Source organism: Eucyclogobius newberryi, unplaced genomic scaffold (assembly GCF_026437365.1).
Source record: "Eucyclogobius newberryi isolate DKJ021-1_F unplaced genomic scaffold, fEucNew1.0.hap1 SCAF_8, whole genome shotgun sequence".
NCBI lineage: Eukaryota > Metazoa > Chordata > Actinopteri > Gobiiformes > Gobiidae > Eucyclogobius > Eucyclogobius newberryi.
Window position 1 is genome coordinate 19,237,342 of NW_027316500.1, and position 14,522 is coordinate 19,251,863.

At 43.4% G+C, this 14,522-nt stretch overlaps 1 protein-coding gene across 1 annotated transcript; it reads right to left on the bottom strand.

The window, feature by feature from the left end:
• Positions 1 to 857: 857 nt before the first annotated feature.
• Positions 858 to 10,103, bottom strand: mcm8 (minichromosome maintenance 8 homologous recombination repair factor). The gene is made up of 20 exons (XM_072437361.1): positions 9,683 to 10,103; positions 9,477 to 9,542; positions 9,311 to 9,393; positions 7,635 to 7,784; positions 7,110 to 7,207; positions 6,649 to 6,847; positions 6,484 to 6,569; positions 5,286 to 5,431; positions 5,125 to 5,199; positions 4,926 to 5,052; positions 4,664 to 4,694; positions 4,447 to 4,584; positions 4,144 to 4,204; positions 3,960 to 4,040; positions 3,539 to 3,734; positions 3,243 to 3,456; positions 2,153 to 2,362; positions 1,466 to 1,542; positions 1,189 to 1,378; positions 858 to 1,071 (listed from the first exon to the last, which is right to left on the bottom strand). Exons 1-20 carry the CDS (start codon positions 10,101 to 10,103, stop codon positions 979 to 981), a joined length of 2,742 nt encoding a protein of 913 aa, XP_072293462.1. The 3' UTR covers positions 858 to 978.
• Between the last annotated feature and the right edge of the window lie 4,419 nt (positions 10,104 to 14,522).

A 14,522-nucleotide genomic window follows, 5' to 3' on the forward strand; every position in this document is an offset into this window, starting at 1 on the left:
GCAGCGGTGGAATTTGTACTCAAGTAAAGGTACAATTACAAGGATAATAATATTCTATTTTAATTTTCATATTTTAGTCAAACATGTTGCCTATTTGTCCCCACTTTGACAAATTTGGTTAAGTTTATAATGTTAAAGACTAAACCAGAGACGTGGAAAGAAGCATATAGAGCAGTTACACATGGGGATAAGATAAGATAAGATATTCCTTTATTGTCCCACATGGGGAAATTTCATTGGTGCAACGCATGGATGATAAGTACTTGTGATGTACTCAGTACATTTAAATGTGACTAATTACAATTAAATGCTAAAATTGGACTCAATTACAAGTATGTTTAAAACTATTTTCAATACAACAATTATTCACTCATTTACAGTAACAGGAGTATTTCTAATTTGTTACTTTCCACACAAGTTAAAGTTAGCAGACACTAGATAGCTAAGCACCTTTGATCAAGGAGACCAATCTCATATTTAGAGAATGTTGATTTATAATATAAGGTAATGTAGTTCCAAATAACGATTAACCCAAAGGAGGACAAACATGGGATCTTAAATACTCAAACTGCAGAAGCCCTCTGCGTACCCCAGGCAGCTCTACAGTTTGGAGAAATTCTGCTTGATGCTTTTTCCCATGATCAGCTTTTACATCTATATCCCGTCACCCACTCGGCCTAACGCTTGGATAAAGTCAATGATACTTGATTTGTCTTCATAATAACAAATTCAGAAAACATATGTTGTATTGTTGAGTTTTATTTTATCTCTAAAACATATTTTTTGCATTACATATATAACACATTAACCCTGGATAGGCAGTATATTTGCACAAAATAAGTACAAATACAGGCTTATCCAACTGATAAAACTACATAAATAGTTCCAAATTTTTTTTAGCAGTAATATTATTCACAGACATAACTGTACATTCAATGTTTGTGTTGATGACATCAAGTGATTCTGATGTCTTGGTGGTCAAACAGTTTGTAATTGGTAAACTTTAGCCCCCTTTTTCAGCAGAAAGCCCTGCTCATTGAGGGAACTTAACAGTCTTTCAAAGTCCATGACCTAAGAAAGAAAAAACAAAGGAATATACTATACAGAAAACCATATCATCTACAGAGACAGAACAGCAATTTCCTAGAGAAATTCAGAAAGTCAGTTCTCCACCAAAAGTATGGTCACCTTGATGTTGATCTTGTCGGCAAGAGAGCGGATGGTCTGCAGGTCGAACTCTCTTTGGTTGGTTTTCTGGGCGTGCATGTGCAGAGCATGGACTAGCCTCTTGGCAGTGCTGCGCTGACTCATACCTGAACCCAGCTGTGAGCGCTCAAAGTCCAGGTTGCCCAGACCATCAGAGTAAGTGTCCGCCAGACTGCAACAATCATACAATAAGCTGAAGGTCACCCTTTTCAAGCATGTGGATTTTTTAGCACATAAACAAAACATGTGACATTTCAACCTGTGTTTCATGATCTCCACCACATCCTCTGCATCGTTCTTATCAGCCGTTTCTCTCAGCTCCAGTCTGGCTCTGGCCTTCACATGTAACATAAAATATGATGATTGTATGAGAAGTAGAAAAATACTCCTCACATGCCCATACTGGATATGGTTCAAATGATGCATCTTTCTAGGTAGAATAAAATTACATTACCAAAAATGGCTCACACAGACTCAGTTTAAAGTGATTGATTGTTACTACTCCAAGGTAAACCTCAACAAGTTTGGTATCCGTTAATTTAAAGATTCTGGTCACTTTCTCCAGACAGAGTCTTTGCTTTGTTTGGAGCATCTGAATCCTCATTGAACCTCTTCTTAAAACCAGGGAGGACAGGGCTTTTTCTGTGGTCGGCCCTAAACTGTGGAATGCTCCGTCTCCTCACTTACAAACTGCTCCCACAGTGGAGTGTGTCTCGTCTCAAGACCACTTTTTATTCTCTGGTTTTAACACTGCATGAGTTGTGTGGTCCTCTGTGCTGTTATTTATTTTTATTTGATCTTACTTATTTATTGCGGTTTGATGATTTTTGACAACAGCTGTATTAATAAAATGTGCTGTACAAATAAAGTGGATTTGGATGTCAATTTTCTTTCTGCTTGCGCGTTTCTTTCAGTCAACATCGACATGCGTGAACTGCCACTCTACCTCCGTGAGCCGAATGAGCGACTCCAGCTGCCTGGTGGTGATGGGCGTGGCGTCGGCAGACTGGCCCTGTGCCCTCAGTGACAGGTAAAAGCTCTGCAGGGTTTCTGCTGCTTCTGAGGACAGAGATGGCTGCACATACTGACGGGCGTAGCTAATGTACTTCCTGAGCAGGCAGGCGGGGATTGGGTCCACAGTCTCTCCCGCAGCAACCTGACCACACATTTGGACAGAAAAACAGGGGAATGGTCAAAGTAAATGAAAATTACCGTATGTAAGTTTTATTTGGCAGAATGAGAGCAGCATGTCGAGTTTTATTAAATGTATAATCAATTTTGTCGCCCCAATCCTCAAGATCATAAATTCATTAATCATTTCCTAAAAGTATCAAGTGTTAATAACAAAAAACAAAAAAATTCTGGCATATTTTGAGGCTACGCTGTGCAGAAACCGTGGCACAAAAACTGCCACACTCCTTTAGATGATTTTCACTATGTAAAGATGTGGAAATTTCAAAGATTTTCCCCACTGAAATAATATGGAAGGATTCAACTTGAAAATAGACAAATTTAACAATGGACAAAATGACTCAATATGCCTTTATTTACAATAAGCTTTGCTCGTTTACAACAATAATGTTCAGATTTTCCCCCTACGAATTAGTATGCATAGGAAAAAAATTAGTTGATGTGTGGGTTAGTGGGTGTTTGGAAGTAAGTCTCTTCGGACAGCATTATGAAAACTAATTGTCCTCTTGCCAGCTTGTGGCACTCGGGCCTAATATTAATAATGCCTTAATGCATTTTACAGACTTGTCGAAGCCTCCTATTCTTTCATTCCATACTCGGTGATGGTAAGCTACTTAGTCTGCCTTAGTCAGGGCAGCTGTGGCTACAAAATAAGCGAAGCTGCACCATTAGTCCCTCCGACCACCACAAATCGTCCACGCACACACCGCTTTTATACTTGGCAATTTGGACGAACTGTCTTGCTTAAGGACACAACAACAGAACTTGATCCGAGCGGGAATCAAACCTCCAATCTTTGGTATATTAGTTTACTAAAGCACTTGCTTTAGAGTTTAGAACCCCACCTGCAGTCGTTCTGACAGTGGACGATCCGAGTGTTGGAGCAGAATCGAACTTTCTAATTGGCTGTTGTCTCTGCTGACCACTGCACTGCTCATTCTCCCCTTTCCTGCCCTGTTAGCCATCACATGCTCAGACACACGCCGATCATGTGACTCATCTGGGATGTCCAGCAGAAGGAAGACCACATCAAAACGGGAGAGCAGCGCTGAACCCATTCTAAAAATAAGTAACAAAATATAGGCAGTCTTACATGGATGTCTTACTTCCTGCTTCCATTTACAATATTTTGTGAACTTACTTGAGATTTTCGGAAACCGTTTTACCGCGGTTGTAATGACCTCCGATAGGGTTAGCAGCAGCCACCACAGAGGTACGAGCCGGTAAAGAGGACACAATTCCAGCTTTAGCTAAACTCACTGACTGCTGCTCCATGGCTTCTAACAAAGCCTGCTGCTGGTTTCCCAACTTGTCAAACTCATCAATGCAGCAGATGCCTGAAAACAAGTTTGAAAAACAAAAAAACACAATCACATTGCTCAGACTTTGCCATATTGTAATATAAATGCCTAAATCATCTTTACACAAACTCAAATATATTAAACTTAAAAATGACAAAAAGGTGCTGCCACCTTTTTATAATGGTACCATAGCTGAAAACACTCACTACCTTAAACATCGGACTGAATGTGCTGGTATTCCATTAACAGTTTTACTTCTACCTTGATCGGCCAGTACCAGAGCTCCGGCCTCCAGAGCGTAGTCTCCTGTAGCTGCATCTCGAGACAATGTGACGGTCAGACCTAAACAAACACAGATGGTCTTGTGTAATCGCACCGATAGGACTTGTATGCATTAGCCTTCCCTTCGACTGTCAGTTTGGCTCAGGCTGAATGTGAGTGCTACCTGTGCTGCTGGTGCTGTTGCCACAGACATAGATGCCTCTTGGAGCCACATTACACACTGCCTGCACAGATTACAGCCTTTACTTGTGATAGGGGTGAGTGATTTAACAATATTAAATCAATTAGTAAAGTGACCATCTGATGATCTGCCAATCTGAGGAGATTATCATCTTGTTTATAAACTAAATACATAAAATGAAATAAAATAAAAAGAAAAAAAGAATACAGGTGTTTTGCTAATGCATGGGTCAGGTCAAAACAATTTATGATCTGAATATCTGGCTTTACAGAGATGATGGTTTACCTGTAACATCTGACTCTTGCCGAGCCCAGGGTCTCCTACCATCAGCAGGTGGGGATCGCCTCGGACTGGGACGCTGTTCTTGTTTGTGTTCTTCTGTCGGCCTCCAAACAAAGTCAGCACAAGTGCAGCTTTGACAAGCTATAAATGCATTTTTGAGCTGTAATCAGATAAATTTTACAATTCAAGGAATGCATTCTGCTACTAAAAAGTGACTTACCAAATGGCCATAAATGACAGGACACAGGGAGCTGTAATATAGGCAGAGTTGAAGGGGTGAGAGTGAGCAAGAACCACAAGATCACAGCCCAGAGCATCTTATGCAGGTACACATAACTACACTCTACTATTTTAGAAAATGTCTTTTTCAAACCATTTGTATTTACCTTTATAAAAATCGGAATTGAGTATCGAACATATTCTTTAGTATTTACTAAGTAGTGCTAGATATGATAGGTGGATTATAGAATGCGGTGTCTTACTGGACCATTAGTCTGAGCAGGTCTGGCTGTGACTGGATCTCCTGAATGGCATAGAGCTCTTTCAGACTGAACTCCTCTGCTGAGTGAGCTTCCACTGACCCTTGACCTTCCCCTTTTGACTGAAGTCCTACACAAAAAGACTCACATCGTACTCAGGCACTTTTATAATTTAAATAAAAAACTAATTCAAATGACTCACCTTTAGTGTTGCTGACAGAAGTAGCCTCAATGTACAGCAGGAACATACACTGGTCCTTGTTTCCTTTGTGAAGTCCTAAAAATAACATATAGCTCAGTTTAATCCAAAGATGATTGTGGGTTTTTGATTACAGTAACAAACTCCAGTCATCCATTGGACACCTTCTTTGGTCACTCGTACAATGCCCGTCACTGTGACTGTGTCCCCAGGAACGCAGCTGTCACAGAGGTCAGAGGTCAAGTGACACTCCACTGTGCGGGGAATACGGCCCGCCTCCCGCTGCTCTCCACCCATCAACTCCTGAACCCTGGGGGGAGCAAAAGCCAAATCAAATACATGTCATTAATTCATTTATGTGTGTATCATGTCCTCTACTGACCTCGGCGCAATAATTTTGATTAGTTAATACATTAAGTAGATGTTCAGTATATTTAAAGACTTTTTGTAGAACACGTCAAGGCAAGGCACGTTTATTTGTAGAGCAATTTGTGCACAAAGCAATTCATCTTCAGGAAGACTGTTCCAGATTTTAGCTGCATAAAACTGAAATACAGATTCCCCATGTTTAGTCCTGACTCTGGCACCAGCAGGAGGCCAGTCCCTGAGGTCCTCAGAGTCTGAGATGGTTCATATGGCACTAACATATCCAAGATGTACTTTGGTGCTAGGCCATGGAGAGACTTGTACACAAGCAGAGCTGCTTTAAAGTCTATTCTCTGAGCCACAGGAGCCAGTGCAGAGACCTGAGAACAGGACTAATGTGATCATACTTCCTGGTTCTAGTCAGGACTCGAGCAGCAGCGTTCTGGATGTACTGCAGCTGTTTTACAGCTCGTTTGGAGAGGCCAGTGAGCGGGCCGTTACAGTAGTCTAATCTACTGGAGACAAACGCATGGATAAGTCTCTCCAAATCTAGTTTAGACACTATACTTTTGATTTTGGCAATGTTTTTTTAATAGTAAAAAGCTGTTAATGTTATTGATTTGATGTGGCTGTTAAAGTTCAAGTCTGAGTCCATTATTGCCCCCAAAGACAATGATTTCAGTCATGTCGGAGTTTCAGCTGGAGAAAGTTGTTTTGCATTCACAAAACAACTGCATCTAATTACAGAGCGTTTTATTCTCCACAAAGCAGGAAATGTGGAAAGCTGTGTGTGAAAATTCTGAAAAGTGCCTTTAATCTCATTCCGGTGAATATAACAAGTGAGCGATACATGTGGACTGCTGCAAATTGTTTAAATTGCACTAATTCTGTTTTTCATGTTATATATATTCTAGCCTTTCAGTTGATTTTACATATGTCCCCTTTAAAAAAAATTCAATGAAAGAAGAAAAGGGGCTAATCTACTGCAACACTCACTTGATAATCTGCCAGTCCACAGTCTGAGTGAGAGGGGAGCTTCGGCATGGGACCAATGTCCGGCTGCGGCAGTTTGGGAGTGCACACTACACCGAGACCAAAAGACACCGTCAGACACAACAAACGGGCGCACAGGCGGAGACAACCTGATCCGAGGACGCGTACCTTTGTGGGTGTGCTGTAGTTTCCGTGCTGGAGGGTCAGAGCCTGGGTGTGAGAGCAGCCTAGGCAGCGGAATGCCAGGCGCGAGCAGAGTGGCCTAATGTTACTGACTCTGACCACCGTCCCACGCACGCCTACAAGCCGACCGAACACACTGGCCCTCAGCAGCCTCAGAGGGGTCAGCGGCTCATAGTTATACAGCCTGAAACACACACACACACACACACCGATGAGGATGTGTGATGTTGGTCTGTCTCTACGGCTGACATTTACGCAACATTTTATCTATACACTGTGGCAGACTACCAGTTGTAATCCGTGTTTCCCTCACTTTTGGGAATAGGCTCTTTTGAAGCACTGACCTTTACCCTCAAGCACACACATACAGTAGAAACACAAAGTGAAGTGGGTGGCTTGTTTTGCGAAACTGTCAAAGTTAATGATGCGGGACAAACAGCCGTTACCTGGCACTGATGTGAGGGATGTTGATGAGCGGTGTGGTGACGGGCAGCTCGTTCCCTTGTAGCTCGGCCCCCTGGCGCTCCAAGTCTGTGGTCAATACCTGCACATAGAGAGAGGGACAAACCTGGGATGAGGATCGTCATGGATTAATCTGGTCTTTTATCAGTAATCACGATGGTACTTTTTAAGCAAAAATATTTACAAATAAAAACTCTGGAACACTGGCTATCACACCTCAAAACTGAAATGTGGTTTCACATTGAAAATGCTTAGCAATCCTTGAGGAAAAAGAACTTTTGTGTGCTGCAGTCAATGCAAATACAGCAGATGCCCTTTAGCAACTTCCAAAAACTAGTTTACTGCATTTAGTCTTTTCTGTCCGTTATGTTCGATCGTAATAGTCATAGTCACTGTTTCATGTGATTTTTCTCTGTGCGGCAGCCTGTGTGCTCTTTGGGACAAATGAAGTCATCTTGAATATTGAACAGCTGGTGTTCCTTTTCTCAAAAACTGCGGGTTTTGCTCACCTGGTGAATGGCTACTCCCAGACAACTGAGGATCATTTCTGGTTGTTCTTTAAGTTCTTTGGTTAAATCTGGAAGTTCTTGGATCACCATCTGGTCACTGATAAGCTCCACATAATCCACAAGTATACTGCCTTGACGTTCGATCTCATCCTGGACATAAACATATTTTAAAGCAGTATAGCTGGCAAATATAGAAAATCCTCAGAATTTCATGCTTGATCATTTATACACATTAAAAAGACCTTTCCTTTAGAGTCCTATTGAGATTAAAAATGTATTTTTTTTAAATAAAAATAGTATACGGTAGAGTCTATGCTCAATGAACACACTAAATGAATGAAATGCAAACAAGTGCAAATGCTGTAGAGGACAACATGGGAAGCACTGCCAAAAGTCATGAATCTGATCAAAAGTGTGGAATTCCTGGAAGATAAAATCAACATGGAGAACAAAGCTACACAATGTGGTCATCTATGGCATGGAGTGGAGTGGGAGGAGAAGGATGGCCTACACGTGTGCCTTTTCTTTTGTTCTGTTTATTTACTACTCAAAAGGGGATTGGTTTATATGGTTCTTGCTGTGTAGTGCTGCACAGACCAGAGGACTAAAAGATATTATGAATTGTGGTTCAATGACCTCTCCAGTGTTGCTATGTTTTGTTTGTTTATTACCGTTTTTTTTCCTTTTTAAATATTACTATATTTTTGCTAGATACGGTATGTTTTGTTATTATTTAACCCTATTCTCCCTTTTCAAATCTGACAAAAATAAATGGATTAAATTGATTGAAAAAGAAAATTAAATAAAAAATTCTAGAACAATCCTTTTTTAATCTTTTGAAATTAGCATTATTACCTGTTCAAGGCAGCAAAGGCTACACTCATTTATCCTAGGTAAATTAGCCACATGCTAACCAAATGGAGGACATGAACATTGGAACACAACTTGGAAGGACCTGGATGCCAAACGCCCAGATCAGACCATGGCAAAGCGCCTAGATTTTGGAAAACAGTCCCGACGAGCCCGTCTCTTGGCTGATCGGGAACACCTCAGGATCCCCCAGAAGAACAGGAGGAAGTATGTGTGGAAAGGGAAGATAATGAATGGAATTGTAATGCCGATTTATTCTTATAGTAGTTACAAAAACATGTTGATTGATTATTGATATTGTAGTTTGTTTTTTTGGGTCTCAAGGCAATTATCCAATCAAAAAGCAGAATGAGCCCGAGTCATTTTCATTTGAGTTGCTACTCTCAATGCTGAAATCCACCGATCAATACTCAATGCTGGTGCAGCCTCTGCAGTTCAGTGAGGCCATTCTGGAGGTTCTGAGCTTAAGATGAGGCATGGCCTGTCCAGATACAGAGTTAGGACAAACTTATATGTGTCCAGAATGGTAAAAAATGTAATGTACTGCATGGACTATGTTTCTTCATCATAACTTTTGTAATATAAGATTAATAACAACTCTACAGGCTCATCAGAAACTGATATATAGGGTACAGTAAGGTACACTTTATTGTCCCAGTAAGGAATATATTGCCCTGCATTTGACCCTTCAATGCCGCTGGGGCCCAAACTCCACACAGAAAGGCCCGGTCTGGCTGTATTGACTTACCCAATACAGCTCTAGCTCAATAAACGTTACGTATGATACATACAGCACTGACACTGACCTTATCAAACAAGTGAATCTTGGAGGTAAAATACTTCTCAAACACTTTGATTCTCCCCACGTTGGGCAAGCTTTCTGTGAAACCTGAACAAAATAAAAACTCTAATTCTGCACATTATATTGACATTGATTTAGAGTCAGTAAATTGACAAAAGAATAACTTTTACCTCCAGTGAAATACAGTGCCCATCCTTTGTAAGGACATGTGCCATCTAACGTGGTCTGCGTCCAAACTGTTGACACCAATGTCACATTAATATTGTAGTACAAATGAGTTCATAAGTCTGTCTGTGGGAGCTTATTATTAATGTAATGTAAAAAAATAAGCACAGGATGACAACAAATCAACATATAAATAAATAAACACCTCTACCTCCCTGAGAGCCGCCAATCAGCTCTCCAGCTCCTCTTCCCCTGCTCGAGGAAGAAGACCCCCTTCCTCTCCAGCCGTTGCTCCCTCCTCTCCAGCCGTTGCCCCTTCCTCTCCAGCTGCTGCCCCCTCCTCTGTCGCTGTTGCCCCTTCCTCTCCAGCTGCTGCCCCCTCCTCTGTCGCTGTTGCCCCTTCCTCTCCAGCTGCTGCCCCCTCCTCTGTCGCTGTTGCCCCTTCCTCTCCAGCTGCTGCCCCCTCCTCTGTCGCTGTTGCCCCCTCCTCTGTCGCTGTTGCCCCTTCCTCTCCAGCCGCTGCCCCCTCCTCTGTCGCTGTTGCCCCTTCCTCTCCAGCTGCTGCCCCCTCCTCTGTCGCTGTTGCCCCTTCCTCTCCAGCCGTTGCCCCTCTTGGGTTCTCCTCCACTCATGCTTTTACTGTTCTCAAAAGGAACAATAATAATACACAATGTTACCATTTTAGTTCCATGGATTTGTCATTTTAGACAGCCCATTGGTATTTGTTTGCTGTCTTAGTTCAGCTTGTGAATGCTGATTCTGCAGAGTCTGGAGGTATGGATGGATGAATGATATAAGGTTTACTGATATATAAGAGCATGTGATTTATGTTGTTTACTTTTATCTACTCTGAATCCAATTCCAATCCCCTTTTTCTAGGACTGGTTCAGAATGTTATTATAATTATAATATGATATCGAGCATCAGACGGTAATTAAAACGATACAGGTTCACTATAGATAAGCCTGGTGCACCATCTAGTGGCACCTTCACAGTGCAGCACAAATACGCCACTACTTTTCCTGTTTCAGGGGGATTAACATCAGACTGCCTCCACAGTCATTGACTGAGTCAAAGAAAAACAGAGTGTCGGGTTTTAGGATGTGTGGAATAGATGGAGGAATAGATCATGTTATTGTCATCGGTTCAGACTGACGTTGTGATTAAAGCTCACCGCGTATACTTGTAATCTCCAGAAGATTAATGTTATTATCCCGTATGTCCTTCTTCAGTTGTTCTTAGGCGGGAGGTCCATGAGGAGGTCCACGAGGAGGTCCAGTCCTCAGTTTCCCGCTTCTCAGAGGACGCTCCAACTGACGTCATAGACAAGGGCTTCTTTTACTCATGCTAGTAACTGGCTCGTGCGCCCTCTAGTGGAGAATCAACTCAAATCTTCCTACGGCCCTTTCCCATCGTCGACTCCCTCTCTACACCCATGCTCCCTCTCTACACCCATGCTCCCTCTCTAAACCCATGCTCCCTCTCTACACCCATGCTCCCTCTCTACACCCATGCTCCCTCTCTAAACCCATGCTCCCTCTCTACACCCATGCTCCCTCTCTAAACCCATGCTCCCTCTCTACATCCATGCTCCCTCTCTACACCCATGCTCCCTCTCTAAACCCATGCTCCCTCTCTACATCCATGCTCCCTCTCTACACCCATGCTCCCTCTCTACACCCATGCTCCCTCTCTACACCCATGCTCCCTCTCTACACCCATGCTCCCTCTCTAAACCCATGCTCCCTCTCTACATCCATGCTCCCTCTCTACACCCATGCTCCCTCTCTAAACCCATGCTCCCTCTCTAAACCCATGCTCCCTCTCTACACCCATGCTCCCTCTCTACACCCATGCTCCCTCTCTAAACCCATGCTCCCTCTCTAAACCCATGCTCCCTCTCTAAACCCATGCTCCCTCTCTAAACCCATGCTCCCTCTCTACACCCATGCTCCCTCTCTACACCCATGCTCCCTCTCTAAACCCATGCTCCCTCTCTAAACCCATGCTCCCTCTCTACACCCATGCTCCCTCTCTACACCCATGCTCCCTCTCTAAACCCATGCTCCCTCTCTAAACCCATGCTCCCTCTCTACATCCATGCTCCCTCTCTACACCCATGCTCCCTCTCTACACCCATGCTCCCTCTCTACACCCATGCTCCCTCTCTAAACCCATGCTCCCTCTCTACACCCATGCTCCCTCTCTAAACCCATGCTCCCTCTCTACATCCATGCTCCCTCTCTACACCCATGCTCCCTCTCTACACCCATGCTCCCTCTCTAAACCCATGCTCCCTCTCTACATCCATGCTCCCTCTCTACACCCATGCTCCCTCTCTACACCCATGCTCCCTCTCTACACCCATGCTCCCTCTCTAAACCCATGCTCCCTCTCTACATCCATGCTCCCTCTCTACACCCATGCTCCCTCTCTGCTCCCTCTCTACACCCATGCTCCCTCTCTACACCCATGCTCCCTCTCTACACCCATGCTCCCTCTCTAAACCCATGCTCCCTCTCTACACCCATGCTCCCTCTCTAAACCCATGCTCCCTCTCTACACCCATGCTCCCTCTCTAAACCTATGCTCCCTATCTACATCCATGCTCCCTCTCTACACCCATGCTCCCTCTCTACACCCATGCTCCCTCTCTACACCCATGCTCCCTCTACACCCATGCTCCCTCTCTAAACCCATGCTCCCTCTCTACACCCATGCTCCCTCTCTAAACCCATGCTCCCTCTCTACATCCATGCTCCCTCTCTACACCCATGCTCCCTCTCTACACCCATGCTCCCTCTCTACACCCATGCTCCCTCTCTACACCCATGCTCCCTCTCTACACCCATGCTCCCTCTCTAAACCCATGCTCCCTCTCTACACCCATGCTCCCTCTCTAAACCTATGCTCCCTCTCTACATCCATGCTCCCTCTCTACACCCATGCTCCCTCTCTACACCCATGCTCCCTCTCTACACCCATGCTCCCTCTCTAAACCCATGCTCCCTCTCTAAACCTATGCTCCCTCTCTACATCCATGCTCCCTCTCTACACCCATGCTCCCTCTCTACATCCATGCTCCCTCTCTACACCCATGCTCCCTCTCTACACCCATGCTCCCTCTCTACACCCATGCTCCCTCTCTACACCCATGCTCCCTCTCTACATCCATGCTCCCTCTCTACATCCATGCTCCCTCTCTCTCTCCCCTTCAACTCGCGCCGACCCTCGAAGTGTGTGTCTTTTTTGTCTATGTGTCTTAGAACACATAGAGAACACAGATGAATATTAGCTTGTCGTTATCATTATAGCCTATATTCTGCAATGTCTCTATTGAATAAATGTATACCCGCATGACCATGTGAATAATTACCCAGTAGAGCTGTTATAATCCAGGATCCACTCTTAATTTCCAATTTATCCTTCACTATATCATTGCTACTCTGACTGCACTGCAAGTCAAACGTTTCAAAAATGATTTACATTTTTTAACCATAACCTGCATCCGAGTGATTCTGCTCATTGGACCTGTGTGTTCATAATCTAATTGAATGCATTTGTAAATGATTTCATATTGCACAACATTCATTTTGGAGCAGATAACGGTTCTGTCTTTATCTCCTGTCTGGCAGGCAAACAGCCCCTGCGTTCTGCTTTATCCCTGTGTCCTTTCTTTCTTGCTTTCCCCTGTCCTAACTCCACACAGGTCTGGGTATCTGTCTTGGTAATGAGAAAGGGGTGCTCAGTTTGGCCGCCGTAGCACATTGATGGGCCCTGGGAATTGCATTTCAGATGGCTTCATTTGCTCAGAGCTGGAACCTGCTTCTGGTGTGTCTGAGGGGAAGTGTGCCCCAGTGCAAAACCACAAAACCAGCTATATGTACAACAAATGTACAAGTTCCAGAGTTAAAAATGCAGAACAAGATCCAGTTTAAATAGAGTACATAAGAGAGTAATAATGCTTGTGCATTTGCATAAGCCTTTATGCCCTTTTCCTCACAGTTTGAGTTTAGAATCAATCAGTAATAACTTTTATTGTTTTCCTCCGTTTCCTGTCCATTTTAAATCCTGGGAGTTTGACATTTAGCGATGTATCGAGGGTTATCTGTATTACCAAACTGGATCACTCTCTAATAGGGTCAATATTTCAACAATAAATTATGAATGGGCCATTGTTATGTATGCGCTTGTTGTTTTGACTGATGATCAAAGAGATCTAAACTGCAAATGCCCTATTACACAAGCCTTGTTCAGTTTAGTGGAGAAAATACTCGTTTTACTTGTTTTATCCTAGTTATTAGCTGATTGAATCAAGATAAACAAGGCAAGACAAAACCACAGAGTGGTTGCATGTGGGCAGGTTGAAATACCAAAGCATTTTGTATTTCAAAAGTTGAAATCTCATTGTTACAACTACTTCCTGTGGAGTTGCTCTCACTCACTACTCATGATCAATAGGTCCACACACAGAGGCCTGAGAGGAGCATATGCAACAGAACAGGTTCAGCCTCTGATCAAAGTCTGTCGGGACAAGACTCCAGAGACATCAGCACCTCTCTCAGAAACACAGAGGGTGGGAAAGACTAAAGCAAAGAGAAAAAGATGGACGCAGCATGACGGCAGAGCACATAGAGGGAAGAGAGAGCCAGTTAGAGGATGACACAAGTGCACTTTTGATCATGCAAAACAATACAGCACTGTACGAGGGCTCTAACATTGCATCAGTTTTGCTTCATTAAGCGTTGTTCAGTACAAAGTGGAGTACTCCCTAGTCAGACCCTCTTCTGACACCACATCCCCTGCAGAACACACAGACACAGGGACGTCTTTGTGGACAACACTCATATAGGCCTTGTATAATCTGAGAAGGAAACATTATTATTAACAGTTTGTGCCTGGATTCACCTTGTCCACACCTGTCTTGGTGTTCTGCCATGTTCAGTGCTTATGCTGAAACAATTAGGCCCTTTAAAAAAGATACATTTTTCTTGCCCAAATGTTTAATTTGACAGGACATGTGGCAGCAACCACATGTGCAACACCTTTAA

Bases quoted from the DNA above. Each gene is read 5' to 3' on its own strand.
- mcm8 (XM_072437361.1), bottom strand. From the start codon at position 10,103: ATGAGTGGAGGAGAACCCAAGAGGGGCAACGGCTGGAGAGGAAGGGGC. The intron at 7,208-7,634 runs GTGAGCAAAACC...CTCTATGTGCAG, and splicing joins TGGGAGTAGCCATTCACCAG to GTATTGACCACAGACTTGGA. The intron at 3,457-3,538 runs GTAAGTTCACAA...ACTTATTTTTAG, and splicing joins ACGGTTTCCGAAAATCTCAA to AATGGGTTCAGCGCTGCTCT.